This window comes from Motacilla alba, chromosome 4 (assembly GCF_015832195.1).
Source record: "Motacilla alba alba isolate MOTALB_02 chromosome 4, Motacilla_alba_V1.0_pri, whole genome shotgun sequence".
In the NCBI taxonomy this organism is placed as follows: Eukaryota; Metazoa; Chordata; class Aves; order Passeriformes; family Motacillidae; genus Motacilla; species Motacilla alba.
The window spans coordinates 14,997,849-15,012,888 of record NC_052019.1 but is presented as its reverse complement, the minus strand read 5'-3'; the positions used below and the strand labels follow the sequence as shown (position 1 = coordinate 15,012,888).

At 36.9% G+C, this 15,040-nt stretch overlaps 2 protein-coding genes across 17 annotated transcripts in view; both read left to right on the top strand.

Annotated features, from left to right (window-relative positions):
- Window positions 1-11,450, top strand: part of PROM1 (prominin 1) — a 62,914-nt gene extending 51,464 nt beyond the window's left edge. For 5 of the 16 annotated variants that reach the window (XM_038135303.1, XM_038135298.1, XM_038135301.1 and 2 more), the window contains 10 exons: window positions 1,649-1,741; window positions 2,442-2,468; window positions 2,801-2,854; window positions 4,282-4,362; window positions 4,451-4,519; window positions 5,048-5,140; window positions 6,312-6,427; window positions 6,851-7,582; window positions 9,711-9,751; window positions 9,980-11,450. In XM_038135303.1, the coding sequence (XP_037991231.1) occupies window positions 1,649-1,741; window positions 2,442-2,468; window positions 2,801-2,854; window positions 4,282-4,362; window positions 4,451-4,519; window positions 5,048-5,140; window positions 6,312-6,427; window positions 6,851-6,887 (570 nt within the window). In that variant the 3' untranslated portion in view covers window positions 6,888-7,582; window positions 9,711-9,751; window positions 9,980-11,450. The remainder of the gene's footprint in view (window positions 1-1,648; window positions 1,742-2,441; window positions 2,469-2,800; window positions 2,855-4,281; window positions 4,363-4,450; window positions 4,520-5,047; window positions 5,141-6,311; window positions 6,428-6,850; window positions 7,583-9,710; window positions 9,752-9,979) is intronic. The other 11 variants (XM_038135305.1, XM_038135304.1, XM_038135300.1 and 8 more) reach the window with 4 other exon arrangements.
- A 2,443-nt stretch (window positions 11,451-13,893) lies between these two features.
- FGFBP2 (fibroblast growth factor binding protein 2) lies at window positions 13,894-14,484 on the top strand. The gene has a single exon (XM_038135621.1). The coding sequence runs from the start codon at window positions 13,894-13,896 to the stop codon at window positions 14,482-14,484; it is 591 nt and encodes a 196-aa protein (XP_037991549.1).
- Window positions 14,485-15,040: the final 556 nt, after the last annotated feature.

Here is a 15,040-nt window from a genome sequence, read left to right as displayed (position 1 = left end):
TATGTTGCACATATGCAATTGCTTGGATCACTGAGGGACACAGCAGAGTGAGATCACCTTGTTTGGAATGTATCAGATATCCATCCCTCCTCAGGTGGAGGAGGGCACTAGGGGAGGCTCCTGGTGTGTTTGCTCTATGTCTTGCATCATTCAGTCATACTTGTTGCTGGGTTTCTTTGTTTGATGAAGGGTTTTTCCTGCCACACGTGCACTCATATCAAGGTTAGACAGCTCTGGGTTTAAGTGAGAGCTGGGGTTCTTCAACATAGTTCCGTAAAGGAAAATGCATTGTGCTGGTAGGTTGCTTTCACTATTTTTTGTAGAAGACCCTTAAGGAAGCATCAGAATTAAGAATAGATCAGACAGAATATTTTCTTCATATAAAAGAAATAATTGTGTAAATAAGTAAATGTGTTCACTGTTACAGTGTATGTTTTTATTTCTTCCCTTAGCTGCTATTTCGTGTAATCTATGAAATATCTTTTAAAAAGAGGCCAAAACCCCAATAATACAATGTATTATAAAAGTTGGATTATTTAAAAAAATGGTACTGGTTTCCAATGATATTTTGTGATCTCAGTTTTTTACTAGTGATAGCTCTTGGAACCAATCAGAAAAAAAAACCTATAAACCTATGGAATTAATTAATTTTGGGTGTCTAGTTTGCATCTTTTGGCACCTTACACAAAATTTAACATAGCTTTTTAAACTGAAAGGAGCAAATGGAATAAAACCTGGATCAAGCCAAGGGATCAGGGTATGGAGGAGGACGCAATACAATGAACATGTGGTGTTAGGTAAATTAATTCACTTTGTCAGTACAGGAGAATGAAGCATCCTGAAACTGCTCAGTGACCCGGCTGACTGCTCACATGAACCCTTCACAGGAAGCAAACACATCTCTGAGCACTGAGGTCTGCCATTGTTACGCATCCAAAATGGAGTTAGTGTGTATTCAGAGTGTATGCAGGGAACCAAATGGTTTTGCCACCAAAAGGAAATGGAAAATAAAAATTTATCTGAGCGTAAAACCAAATTTTATAGTATTTGGCAATGGGCATGAGCTCCAGACAACATTTGGACTTGGAAATCAGAGCAGAAACTCACATCTTTTGGCTGAAAGGTGGGAGCCACAAAAGTAGGAAATACTCTTCATGGGTGCCTTTCCAAGTGACTGGCTGAAAATACTTAAAATTCTGTGCCCCTCACAAAGCAGAGGGTGCCTCAGAGTGATGTCCACATTTCCAAAACAAAAGCAAGTACCCATGACTGGGAGATGCTTGTCCCAGCTGGGGTGCAGTGCTGTAGGGTTCTTGCAGTCAAGTTTGTGGTGAGTTCGAGGGAGATGTGCTCACTCTTCTGTATTTAAAATGACTTAGTGCTTCATGTAAAAATTCTCTTCAGTTAAATCTGTCCTGATAATGTTATAGCCAGATAAGCAAGGTTGTATATCTGGTTTGGTTGCTGAGGTTTGAATTATTCATACAGTGATTTTTTTTTTTCCCTTCTTGTGTTGAGGAATTCAGTTTGTCATACCCCATTTTTAGCATGAGCTGTTCTGGAGTGGATGTGTAACTTTCATTGTTTTTTGCTTTGTTGGAAAGCTTTGAGGTTATTGAACAAAAGTGCATAATTGCATTTTTTGCAGCCAAAAGGAGCCCTGGAAAACGCCTTAAAAGGACATGCAAACAACATTCGAATGATTCATAACCAGCAAGTTGTTCCACTGGAGCAAGCTATGGTAAAACTTTAAAGCAGTACTGAAACATACTTGTAGAACATGCAAATCTCTAAGTATCTTAAAGAGGTTAGAAAGCTGGACTTCTGTAAGCACAGGTTGTGTCAATGAAGAGTAATCTGGCTAAAGTATGTGTTTGATAAGTTTTCTTTTTAAGTTTACTTAAAATGCTGCTGTTTTATAATGCTGTCTCAAATAATGGCTTTTCCCCCATTTTTTTCTATAGCTATTTGTGATTATATATGAATAGAAGAAGAAGCAGGGGAGAACCTTACAAAACTCTTAACCCTAAAACCCCCATAATCACTCATTTTCTTTTTTTGCTTGTCAGTGGTCTTCAGTAATAAAAGCCATTATCACTTTGACACTTTATTTCTTGGAGTTAGCAATCACCAGTTAACAGTATTGGAATTGGAAACTCCTGGCAGTAGTATGTAGAGCCAGTCTTTTTTATTGATGCTGTGAAAGATGCAAAAGAGCTGCTTCTGCCTGATTTCAGCACAGTCTTGTGTAGTGTCAAGCTGTGACTCCTGCATGTTAGGTGATGCTTTTTCCTCCACATATCATGAAGACTCGCATCTGCTATTATGTGTCTGTACCACTTATAGAAAAATACTAGGTCTTCTGGTCCACTCTGATTCTATGCTGTTCTTTCCTAATTAACTCCTAATTATTCTCATCTCTTTTTTCTTTTACAAAACTGACTGTCAAGAAATATGTTAAAGCTAGGGTAAGTGCTTTGTCCTTTCAGAAATTGCACAACATAGAATTCTCTGAACATTTGGGTCCGAGTTTACCCATTCCATCTTCCTTCCAATCTTACTTAGTTTACTGCATCTAACTTTAGTTAAATCACTGCTGTTGGTGAAGTACTGATTCAATGATTAAACCCACAGTGTATTAATTTTGATGCAGCTGTTGTACTGTTGTATACAATGTGATATGTAATACTAATAACGAAATAATCTGTTGAATATCAAAGCATGAATATAAGCTTAAAACAGGTGGGCTCATACCTTTAGTAAGTACTTGAAGCTTTTTTTCTCCCCTCCTTTCCAATAGAGCACTTTAAATCAGAGCATTAGGTTACTGAAGAGGACATCATCTGAGCTTATGGTAAGCTTTTCTTTCTGGCAACAGGAACATTTTGGGTTTTAAATCCTTCTGCTGCATATGCAGGGCATATATTTTCAGCACAGTTTTCTTCTATTTCTAGCTGTTCCATTATTGCAAGAGATTGTAATGCATTGAGGAAGTAATAAGGATTTAGATCTCTCTTCTGCGTAAAGGAATATTAAAAAAAAAATTTGGGATGTTTTGGGAGTATGAATTGTAGATGGAACTGTCAGGTGATAAGATAGGCTTCATTACCAGTCTATATAGTGTGTTACTCATTTTCCTCAGAATGTAGGAATTTCTTTTCTAGAATCCTTGAAAGCAAAACCTGGGGGAACAACCACAAAACACAATGCAAAAGTGCAATAGAAGTACAATGACATAGGAGAGCTATGTGATTCACATCCTTAACCAGTTTATTCCATGCCCAGCTCTCACTGGGGTCTTTAGGTTTTACTTTAGGTTTTACTCATAACGTTCCTGCTTCTGCACCATCAGCCTTGCTCTTGGATCCTGGATCTGTAGAGAGGCTCTTCCAGGGCAGCCCATGTTTCCCCTCTAAGTTCTGCCTGCACCACAGTGAGACCAGCTGGCTTCACTCTGCCAGAGAGAGCAGCAGGATGACTGCTTTCCTGGAAGTAAAGCTTTCAGCCAGCAGCCTGCCTTGGCTCTGGTAGAAGGAATACAGCCACACTAGTAGCATAGTCATAGTCTCAACAGCTTTATGGGCCATACCTACCTTAGTGCTTCTCATTACAGTTTTCACCCATCCACAGCAGCAGCAGAGCAGATAGGTACCTGTTACAATCTGTCATTTGAAACTGGTTGAGGAGGGAAGAAGCCATGATGTAAGCTGTTGATAAGAAAGGGATGATGTTTGACTCTAAAGTATATTTAAGAAACATTTCTACATTTTCAGGCTCTGTGTACACTGTCCTTTGTGTGTGTTCTGTGAGAGAATTTATGGGGGTATGAAAAAAATATCTCAGTCCTTCAGGCAGTTGATTAGAGGCATATTCTGGCTGTACAGAATCCTGCTTGAGTCATCAAGAGTTGTTGTGATGGTATATGGCCCTCTGTTTTCTTCCTGTGCACTTTATGTGTCTGTAGTGTATATACAGACATTGATTTAAGGAAAGAGAGTGGAAGATAAAACCTATCCTGGTATATAAAGTAGCTCTGTAGGTTCCAGGAAAAGATACCACATCATAACCACTGACTCACCCTTTTTCATAATGAGACAATATTGAGATGATCATGAATCCCTAGGCAGGCTCATGTTCCGTCTGTAATTGCATTTTTGTCAGGTTTTGATGAGACAGTGACACTGGTTTATCAAGAGAGTAGGTTCCTGGCAGTGGCCATACAGCCATTGCAACAGCCTGAAGGGGATTTGTTTATATTAAACACCATCTCTTCCTGTCTAGGTTAAGGTGAAAAATGTCATTAGTGCTGTTAATGCTGCCCAGGATCTCATAAATAACAATGCTTCTCAAGTTATTGTCCAGGTAAGCTCTATTTGATCAAAGTACATTAATTTATGATGTGACAGAGGTAGAGGTTAATTTGCTTTTGTTCTCTTTGATCTGATCCTAGGAGACAAAAAAGTACATGGATACCATAATTGGCTACTTTGAGCAGTACACTGAGTGGGTCAAGGAGTCGGTAAGGTGCATTTACTTTATTGAGAGAAGCTGTGTTTAAAAATAAGACAGTTAAACAGTATTAGTTATAAAATCAATAATAATAATAATAATAATGTTACTTTGATAGCTTGTTTTATCGTTTCAGGTTTTAATGCATTTGTACTTAGTGTGAGTGGGAAAATCAGTCTCCTATAGTTTTGTTGCATTTACAGAATGGATTGGTTGGAATGCAATTCAAATTTAGCAGTACCATTTTCAGAGCTAGCCTGAAATCTACCATTTGTGCCAGTACTTCACTGACCCTGACCCTGCATAGTTCAAATTGATGTCATTAGCATCTTGTTTTATTTTCTCTCTTCAGCTGCAGCCTTTGAGAAAGTAAGCTGATGTTTAAAAGACTTTCAGTTGATAACGTATCTTACTGTTATTTGTTTTGAATTTGGATAGGGTGAGACATAACAATTTAGTAAACTGTAACTTAAGAAAGTTGAGAGATTCTTACTTTATTCTGTTAGATACTTAAAACTGTAATTTAATTTTTTTTCAGATTTCAATGGAAGTAGCAGCATGCAAGCCTATTGCCAATGTGATAGATACAGCAGTAGATATTTTTTTATGCAGCTATATAGCTGATTCTGTGGTAAGAAACATTTTTTTACTCAGAATTGGGGCATCAAAGGGAAAATTCTTTCAACATACATCTGTGTTTAATTATTCTGGCTCGACTGTTCTGAAGTAAGATAATAAAGGATCACACAGAAAGTTGTGCAAGGAGAATGTTCTGATCTGAATCAAGTCCAAAGAGAAACCATTGCTAGACTTTCTGGATTTTCAGTAAACTTAAGCTTCTATTAGCAAGAATTCAGTAAAATTACCTGATTCTGAAACACTTTAAAATGGAAAAGCATAAAGATCTGAAGCTTCATTTGTAACTGTTGCTAACTTAAAAGGGTGAGGTGTGGGCAGGAAGCAAGTAGAAAATACCAAGGAAAAACTTTCTCAAGTATCTTTCCTGAAATCTAGAAAACCTGAAGAAGTTTTTATCAGACTTGTAGCAGACAGATTCTTGATTAATTTCTGTATGTTGGAGACATTGAGCATGACTTGTAGCAGCATAGAAGCGAAATACTGGCTTTTTCATCTTGCCAAATGGACTTTGAAAGAAGACTGCATGTATTAAAAGTAAAGTAAGACACCATGTGCCTGGAAGGTACCTAAAATACCTCCTAAACTTTTACTTAGCTTTATGGCACTTTAATCAGATCCTAGTCACACTACCAGTAATACTTGTAATCAGTTAAAGCCAAAACACTCTGGCCTTGATAATGCTTAACCGTGAAATGTTTAGTTTTGGTAATGCTTAACCATGAAAACCTCCTAATCTATGTTGTACTGATTGATTAGCTCATACATTACAGAGCTTCTGTTCTCCTTTGTGGAGCCATTACCCCTCTGGTGAGAGATGGACCATGATTTCCCTGATGATAGAACTTAGCTGAGTCACTTGGAAGTCAAAATGCCTCCAGCCAATATAAATCAAATTTGAAAAATCATCATTTTAACACCAGGTGATAACTCAGTTCAACTGTATAATAATGAAATTAGTTCCACAAACAGGGCTGCAGTTTGCAAGTTATGAAGTATTTTAAGAAAATGCTGGAAAGTCATATTTTGACAAGAATTGCAAGAACTAATTTCTGCTGTGTTCTTTTGGTAGCAATGGTTATAATACCAAGCAGGGGTTCTGGACTTTACTGATTGGTTTTCTCCATGACCTTTTTTCCTTGATTTGTCTATTGCTTTTATTTCAGAATACCTTCTGGTTTGGTTTGGGAGGCTCTTCAATGTTTCTAATTCCTGCCATAATTTTTGCTGTGAAACTCTCTAAATACTATCGTAGGATGGACACAGAGGATGTTTATGATGAGTAAGTATATATTCCAAAATAAACTAAATGGCAAATGGATTAAAATGTTTTTTCTCGTGTTTCACGTGAAGGCTCTATAATTCTTAAACCTGTGCTGCCAGATTAGAGCTGCACGTTCATATGTAATGCTGCAGGTTTGGGTCAGTGCCTGCAAAGTGCTTCGTGCAGGTGGCCTTTGGTAGCCTTGACTTGCCATGAATGCAGATAGTGCTGGCTCTGACTTTGAGGATCTTATGCCAGAATGAGGTCTTCAGAGCTTTGTGAGCAGCATTTATATAAATAAGTTCCAAATGTGCAATTCATTAGCTTTGCTAAGTAACCTGTTAAAGTGAATTGTGCCTGATTTGTAGTCTCCTTGAATTAATTATTTGCTTTCTTGCTGTCTTAGTTATTCCTAACCAGTCTTTCCTTTTTCAATTGCAGTTCCTCTGTCTCAGGGACTTGGCATTTTACTTTATGATAACTATTCTTACGTATTTTCCTATCAGTTTTTTTACTGTTTTCTTTTCTGCTCCTTGTTTTGCTCATTGTTCAGTTGGCCTGTGCACTGCGTTTCTCCCATTTCACAGTGGTTGTTTTTCATTGCACATTCACAAGTCAGTAGAGCAGAAACAGGCATGTACAGCTCTAATTACACACTTATTAGAGTCTAGTTAATTACTCCTCCTTTTCTGTGTTTTTTAGTTTCAAAAATATACCCATGAAAACGTAAGACTTTTGCTGATATTTATTGAAATTATTTTATTAATATCAGAGGGTTTATATTTTTAATGTAACTTGTTACTTCAAAAGAGGTAACATGTTCTGTTTCTCCAGACTTGAGAGATTATATTAGAGTCTCCAACTCAACAAGAATAGAAAAATAATTAATTGATTTTTGGAGAATAAAAAAATACTATAAAATGTAAAGTTATAATTATACCATAACTCTTGAATGTTACAAAGAGAAAGTTATATTCTATTGTACAGACACAGTTTATCTTTGCATATAATACCATCATCCATGTACATGTCTTAGAAGCCATATTGTACATAGTGCATCTTGTAGTTAACATGGTCTTTCTTGGTGTATTTATTTTATTACAGTACGGAAAATGGTAATAATGGTTATCATAAAGAGCATTTATATGGTATACACAATCCTGTTTTTACAAGGTAAACCAAGTCTGAAACTGCATGCCTTCATGTGTCCTTATTTCAGCTTCTCTTTTAATCACATTTCCAATTTTCTCCATGCTTTAAAGTGAATCTCTTAATTCTCTGGGGGTTTTTTGCATGATTATTCACAATAGCAAATGCTGTAGCAAATCATGCTGGTGCATGATTATTCACGATAGCAAATGATGTATATTTCTCAAATATTCTTTACATAACACCAGGTATAGAAGTATCTTCCTGCAATTTAACAAAGTAATTAGTAAATTTGATCTTAAAATCCATGTAATCAGGTATTTAGTCAGCACAGTGGTTGGTCCTAAATTTACAAACCTATTAAAATGCTCTGATAGCAGATGAAAGTGATAGGATGGAAATGCATCCTGAGTAGTTTTATTTTTTAAGTGGTAAAAAGATATCACTTGTGTAAAAGTGTTCCAGGTATGCAGGAAGCATGAACGTAGAAAATGGGTGTTTGTGCATGGGTAGGACTAGAATGTAGCATCACAAAGCAAGAAGCTCAAGTTATCTTTAAAAAAAGGAGGATGTTAAGGTTAATTTCTGCCTTTGGAGCTTCTGTGCTGTAAAACATGAGCTAGTTGTAAGATTAAGTTTCCAGGGGGATAATACTCTATATCCCACAACTTCCTTATTTGGTTTTGCAAAATTTGCAAGTTGCTTAAAAACAATTTAAATTTATGATTGAAATCTGCAGCTCACTGTGCCTTACTTTGCAACTTCATGACTGAATGTATAGGTTGAGTATTTATAGAGAAGATACCACTATGCTTTAAATAACAGGTGACTAGAGAGAGCTCAAAGTTTGGGTCTTGCCAGAGTTCATGACTACCTCTCATGATGATGATTATGATAATGGGGATGGCTATTATTATTATTATTTAGGACTGTATTTTACATAATTATTTGCTGACCAAATCTTTCCATGTCTCCTTCTGAAGGAAGTCCTTATATAAGAATATTTTTAGTAATATTTATGATCACAATTGTTGTGGTCTGTTCTGCAGCTGAAGGGTGCTTACTCCCCAGATTAACTCCTCAGATTAACTCCCCAGATTAACAGAAAACGAGGAGTTTGAGTCCAAAAAACTCTCCACTGGCATATCTAAGGACTCTCAGTTTTAAGGATTTTCAATATTTTACATAAGAGAAAATTAATAATTTCCCAGGCCTTAGAATTCCTTTTCTGATCTTTGAATCTTTAATATGACTGTTAATGTTCATAGCATGTTTTCTTACAATATTTCAGTCATTGATAAATAGTTTAATTCAGTGTTGCTGAACAACCTAAAAATCAGTAGCATAAAATAATCTTTTACACAAAGATCCACTAGTTCAGTCCTGACTTATTTTGATAAAATGCTAAAATTTAAAGATTCAGTTTGATGCAGTGCAGTCTTCTGATGTGCTAATTTGAGGTAATTTGAAAAACTGCTAATTATGGCATACATGCTTTGAATTTCTCAGTATGGCATTCCCATATGAATAAAATCAAATTTCAGCATACTCTTTGCTTTTACGCTATCTTTGATTTTTCTCATTTCCTACAAATTATTTTTGGACATACTTTGAGAGACATGACTTTGAATTGATCTCTGTACACCTACATTTTGCAGGTTTAAAGAATGCGTAGGGTTGGGCTTGGGGTTTTTTTATCCTTCAAAATCAGCTGGATAATTTTGCTGAAAAGAGATGCAAATATTTTTTAACACTAAGATATATAAGTACAAGTATGAGCTACATGAGGTATATGTGTCTCACACAGGTGTTTTTATATACATGTCAAAGACACAACCTCAAATGCAGCCACCATTTTTGTGAGAGCAAAATGTGAGACTGGATTAAATTTACAAAAGAGGGGAGTTGAATAGGCAATCCAAGTTTTCATTTCTTTAATGAAACAAAAATAACCTTAGAGGTTGATGGAGAAAACCATGAATCTCATTTCCTCTTGTTTGAAAAATACTTAATTAAATGAGTAAAACATTGAGACTGTCTTAGGCCAACTGAGTTTGTCTCACCTAAGTTAGACACAGTATTTCTGTTCCATTTGTGGACAAAAGAAAATGATTGGTTTATTTCATGTTTTTTTCTTCTTTTTCTCATGTAGCTCTGTGGAACAGTGGTAACACATATTGGAAATGTTGAGGGGTAAGTGATAAACTTAAATCAATTCTAGACCTATTGCTGCTTTACTATTTTAGTAAAGTAGCAACAGGATTGCTGCAACAGGAATATGCTGTGAGGTCTAAAACCAAAAAAAGTTATTCAGTCATATTGGTGTTTTTATTAAAATCTATCCCTTCATTCTGTTTAAATTACATAGAAATTCAGTCTTTATATTTTTTTTCCTGAATTGTTTTTTGTTCTTATTTCCAGGCTATATAAATGAGGCTCAAGACTCTTCTATGGGAGTACATCATTGTTCTTCCAAGCGTGTTGGCATTTCCATTCACCTGACAGATCCTGAGCCACTTGTTTTTTGTCAGCTGTACTGTAAATCCCAAATGTACTATTGAATGTTATGCCATAAACTACTGTACAGAATATTTTGTGATCAAGGCACTGCCTCTCAAATACCACTGTTCAAGGCTTGGATTAAAATGTTTTTTTGGTTTTTTACTTTTTTACACTGGGCTTTGTACCTTACATCACAGTATATAAATTAATTAGATTAACAGCCTTTGCCTAGCAATTCTCTTAAAATTGTTCAAGTTCTTATCTTAAATTGTTGATTTGTGTTAAATACAGTACATACACGTTTACATAAAAATACATTTTGTATACCAGAGACTTTTGTATATACATTTTTCTTAAAACTTCTAGGTGTTTAGTTAAGATTTTAATATTGTATAATACTCTTCACAAATGAATTTACCAGCATGATCAGTGTTGATATTTGGTGCTCTTGAATGACTACATTGGACTAAATCTGGATTGTAATGGGGTCCACAGTGTCTCTTTGTGTGTCTGAGAAGTTCAGTTGCAGTTTTGTTTTCTCCCTCTTTTTTTTTTTTTTTTTTTTCTTTTCTTGATTATTTAATATTTAGTGGGTTTTGCTGTATAGACCTGAAAGGGACTTTTTGGAGAAGTTTGTTTTTAAACTTTTGGTGGGAGGGTTGGGGGGGTGCGGGATGCATAATATAGTGAAAAAGCTAAGCTTTCTAGAGTTCAGTAGTACTCAAAAAAAGCATGAGGGATGTCCTATGTTGGCAATTTTTGGAATGCTTTACATTCTCTGTCTTCCTTTTCTTCTTTCACACCCACTTCTGTAATGTCCTTAATAGTATCACTGTGGCTCCTTTGGAGGCAGTGGTAGTAATTTTGCTAAATAATACTATACTGTGATTTACAACATTGAAATTCAAATCTGTTCAGCAATTGGAGTTAACATTTGTACTGTTAAGAGTTATTTCACCAAATTTAGGCATATGGTTGAATTGCTGAATTAGTTAACAGTAGACTTTATCAACAAGGCCAAAACTCTGTTGCCAGTGTAAAACCTTCTGGCAGGTGAAGTAGTCAATATATTGACCTAAAATAGTATCTCTTCATCTATCAGTATTGTTAACTTTGTTTTAAACAGGGTTCATCGTCTTGAAGTAGAAATAATCCTGTACATCATTATTATAATTTTAAAGAAATGCTGAAAAATGATACCAGTCTTTAATCCGGAATAACCTTAAATTTTTCATTTTTATCTCATAAATGGAAACATTTCTAATTGACTGTATGTAGCATATGTGTATATGTATTGTTCAGAATTGCAGATTTTTAAAAGTTTCTATTTTTAATTTGAGAAAATATTCCCAGTTCATTTAAATAAAAAAGATCTTGCTTAACTACCTTATGTTTGGTTCTCCCTTGTTTTGTTGTGGAGACATATCTCAGAAGAGCTGCACAGAGTTAAAATCTTATGAGTGAATGTCTTTACCCAGATTAAAAATCTTTGCTATATTTCACTTTTACTTTTACAGCAGGAAGGACTGAAAGAACTTTGACTCTGGGTGAGGGAGCTTCCAACTTCCACCAAGAATGTAAATTTTGCAAAGATGGTATGATTCAAGCTATGAGCTGTGCAGGATACCTGTTTCTGTGTAGCACTGGCAGCAGAATTAAACATTTGCTAGTTCTTCAGCTCCCACGGTTCACTGCTGGCGTCCTAACTTACCTTGTCTCTACTGATATGAGAGACCACAAACTGTTTAATCCGAAGCACAGGCAGACAGGACTGAAATGTCAGATTACAATGAGCCAAACACCTGGTGGGAATATAGTAGCTGAAACACATAAATATTTGAGTCCAAGCTTTGATATTTCTCCTTATCCTTGTGGTTTATTTGTTCTCATGATTAGGCTTGAAAAACTTTAAGAACTGAGAGAGAGATCTGAAACTGGTATAAATTAACTTTTGAATTGTTTTGGACTCTTCAGCAAATCTAAAAATTCTCGGTGCTGTTGTGCATAACAAAGTGTAAACAATACATTTTTTTGTTAAATATTAGGAGGTCTTCAAGTGCTTGCAGTAGGGCTTTGAGGTGGGTAACAAGATTCTTCTGGCTGGCTGGCTGTAGGGTGAGAAGACTCCCCAGAAAACAGTGAAAGAGTAAATTGTAAGTCTTAAGTAGGCTTATGCCATTGTTGTCCTAAGACTTGGCAGGAGCCACACCACTGTGCCTGGAAAGAGAGAGGAGGAACTAATGGAAGGAAGCTAAAGATGAGGCTTCTGCTAAAAATGTTATTAAAATAGCCATGGAGAGGGAAAAGAAAACAAGGTTGTTCTCTCTGTCAAATGATGTTTAGTCATGGGAACCTGATGGCACACTGACTGGAAGAATGAGGTTAGGATACCCAGAAAGGCTGTTCAGGTGGCTGCTTCTTCAAGCAGACAGCTTTCAGGGTATCTGGGCTGCCACAGCAGCTAAGGACTCTTGTTTCTCTTCTACTAATGAAGCTTTTGTTGTTGATGTTCTGCTTTGCCATCTGTGTTAAAAGGAATGGTTTTGCCTTAGTATTTTGTTTAGCACTACCTAGTGAGTGACTAAATACACAAACTGCTGTTCTGTTCCATTATGTACAGCCAGTCTGAAGCCCAGGGGTTCCAGCACCCCACAGTTACTGAAGCACACCAAACAATCCAATAGCCCTTTGCAGGAGCTGGTCCGGTCAGGCCGGCTGTAGCAGATATGTCTTTGGAAGAAGTGCCTAGTGGGGGTCTTACTAGCCAGAAAAGTAATGCCGATTGCCCCAGCAGGGGAGGGGTTTTTCCTCATAACCTTCTGAATGCTAAGGGAATTACAGTGATTTTTCCTTAGCTCTGTTTGTAGTTAGTGCAGCAGAAACTGGGAGGACAGGATTCTGCGCTACAATATTTCTGTTCTCCTGCCTTTGTTTTTACAGCATTTTTACAGCTCACTTTTTATAAACAGGAAAATATGTATTTTTTACAAAAAAAGTGACAAAGTGCAAATATCTGTCTGACATGCTCTGTGGTCTGTTCCCTGCTGCTCAGAACTGTGATAAGTCAGTTCTGCTGTCTTGCTCTCTTGGCTGAAAGTGACTGGTGATGTAAAAATGATGTTAAAACTTCCAGATGTTTGGTATTTTTTAGACCTGTAATACCTTACTTTGCTTAAGGTTTATTTCTTCTCTTTTGTACATACTGCTTCTATGGCTCAAAGAATGTGCAGTTGATTGTTCCATGCATCCCCATTGCATGTCATGTGTGGACAAAAGGAAGAGCTAAAGTGGCATCCTTACTGTGAAAATCCACAGAAAGCCCATCCCACAAATCAGCTTTTTTACCAGGACACTTACACTACCAGGACATTTATAATCATCCAGATGCAGAGATTGCTTTGGTGCTTTTATCTTTTTTTACTTTGATATCATCTTACAAGCTCTAGCATGAAGATAGCTATAAAGCAGCTGGAGAATGGAAAATATCTGTTAAAAATCAAATATGACATGTTCATCCTGGATAGGAATGTGCTTCTCAGTTATACAACTATCGTTCTGTATTTTAACTGCATTTACAAGACTTGTCTTGTTACCTTCTTGGGAGTTCACACTCCCAAGGTCATTCAACACTCCCTCAGGCTATAAATTATGGGTATGTGCTTACTGAAGTGTGATTTATTATTTTTATAAAAATGCCCAACCCTTACATCCCATGTTTAGCTGGCAAGAAGCTTCTTTGTTCACCAAGACTTTAAATTGTGAGCAGCCATTTACTTACTGCTTTTACTTCTTTGGATCGTGGTGTTCAAGGGTCTCGGTTCACTCCTCTCACCATGAAGAGTTTTGCTCTCCTTTTCCTGGTTGTGATCTGTGGCATGGGAGGACTGGGTCAGAAGCTGAAGCCAAAGAAAAGAAGCAACGGTGAAGAAATCAGATTTCGAACTAAAACCAAAGATGTTTGCACAATAACCATGAGTGGCGATGACGAGGAGATGCAACTTAGAATTGAATGCAAAAGCCAGGGCTTGTCCTACTGGTGTGAATTCACTGGCAAGCCATCAGTGTGTCGTGCTTTCAGAAATAATCCGAAGATTTACTGGAATCAGATCGCCGCAGAACTCAGAAAGGTCCCGCATGCTTGCGAATCCATGGAAGTGTTGAAGACCACCATGTGCCAAAAGGCTCCCCCAGAGGCTCTCATGAGGCAGATAGCTGCTGGTGTGGAGCCAGAAGATCTAGCAAACCAGGAAAAATCAGTCCAGAAAGCTTCCATTCCTATGAGAGAAGCAGGGCAAAACTCTGACCCAACCCAGCATGGTCAAGGGTCTGAAAATGAAACGGAAGCAATGAAACTGGCACGGGAACATTGCTGGGAATCTCTGCATGGTGTCTGCTCCTACATCATTGGCATCCTTAGGGGTTAAGGATTTGCTTCAGGTAAGACTAATCTGGAAGCACAGTAGAATATGCCTAAGAGTAATTCTGTTCTACATTTTTTTTATTTTGGGGGTCTACAGGATGGGGACAGGGAGGTGCTAAGCTTGCTTGCTAAAATCTAACATTACAAGGCTTTTGAGGGGCTGGGCAGCTTAATTTTCCAGTGATCCCATATTGGTTCAGGACTTTCATACAGCCACCTGTGAGGTCTTCAGTATGTACTGAGGTGTTTGCCCTATCTGTTGTTAATCCCATGGTATTTCAGTTCTAACTGTTTGAATTGGGCTAATTTTTGCCTTCTGTCACTCCTTTCCTCTTGTTCCACCTTCTGGATTTATGCCAGGGAAGTAAGATAAATAACAAATGCATCAGATCCAGCCAAATGCATCAGTTAGAACAAACTACATTCAGAGACTGAGGGAATAAAGCTTATTCATCAAAACTGCTGGTTAATAATAAAATATTTTAATCTAAAAAATTATTTAATAAATCCCTTGCAGAAAACCCAAATGGACTGTCATGGCTTGTGAGTCTTTTACTGTA

Bases quoted from the DNA above. Each gene is read 5' to 3' on its own strand.
- FGFBP2 (XM_038135621.1), top strand. From the start codon at position 13,894: ATGAAGAGTTTTGCTCTCCTTTTCCTGGTTGTGATCTGTGGCATGGGA.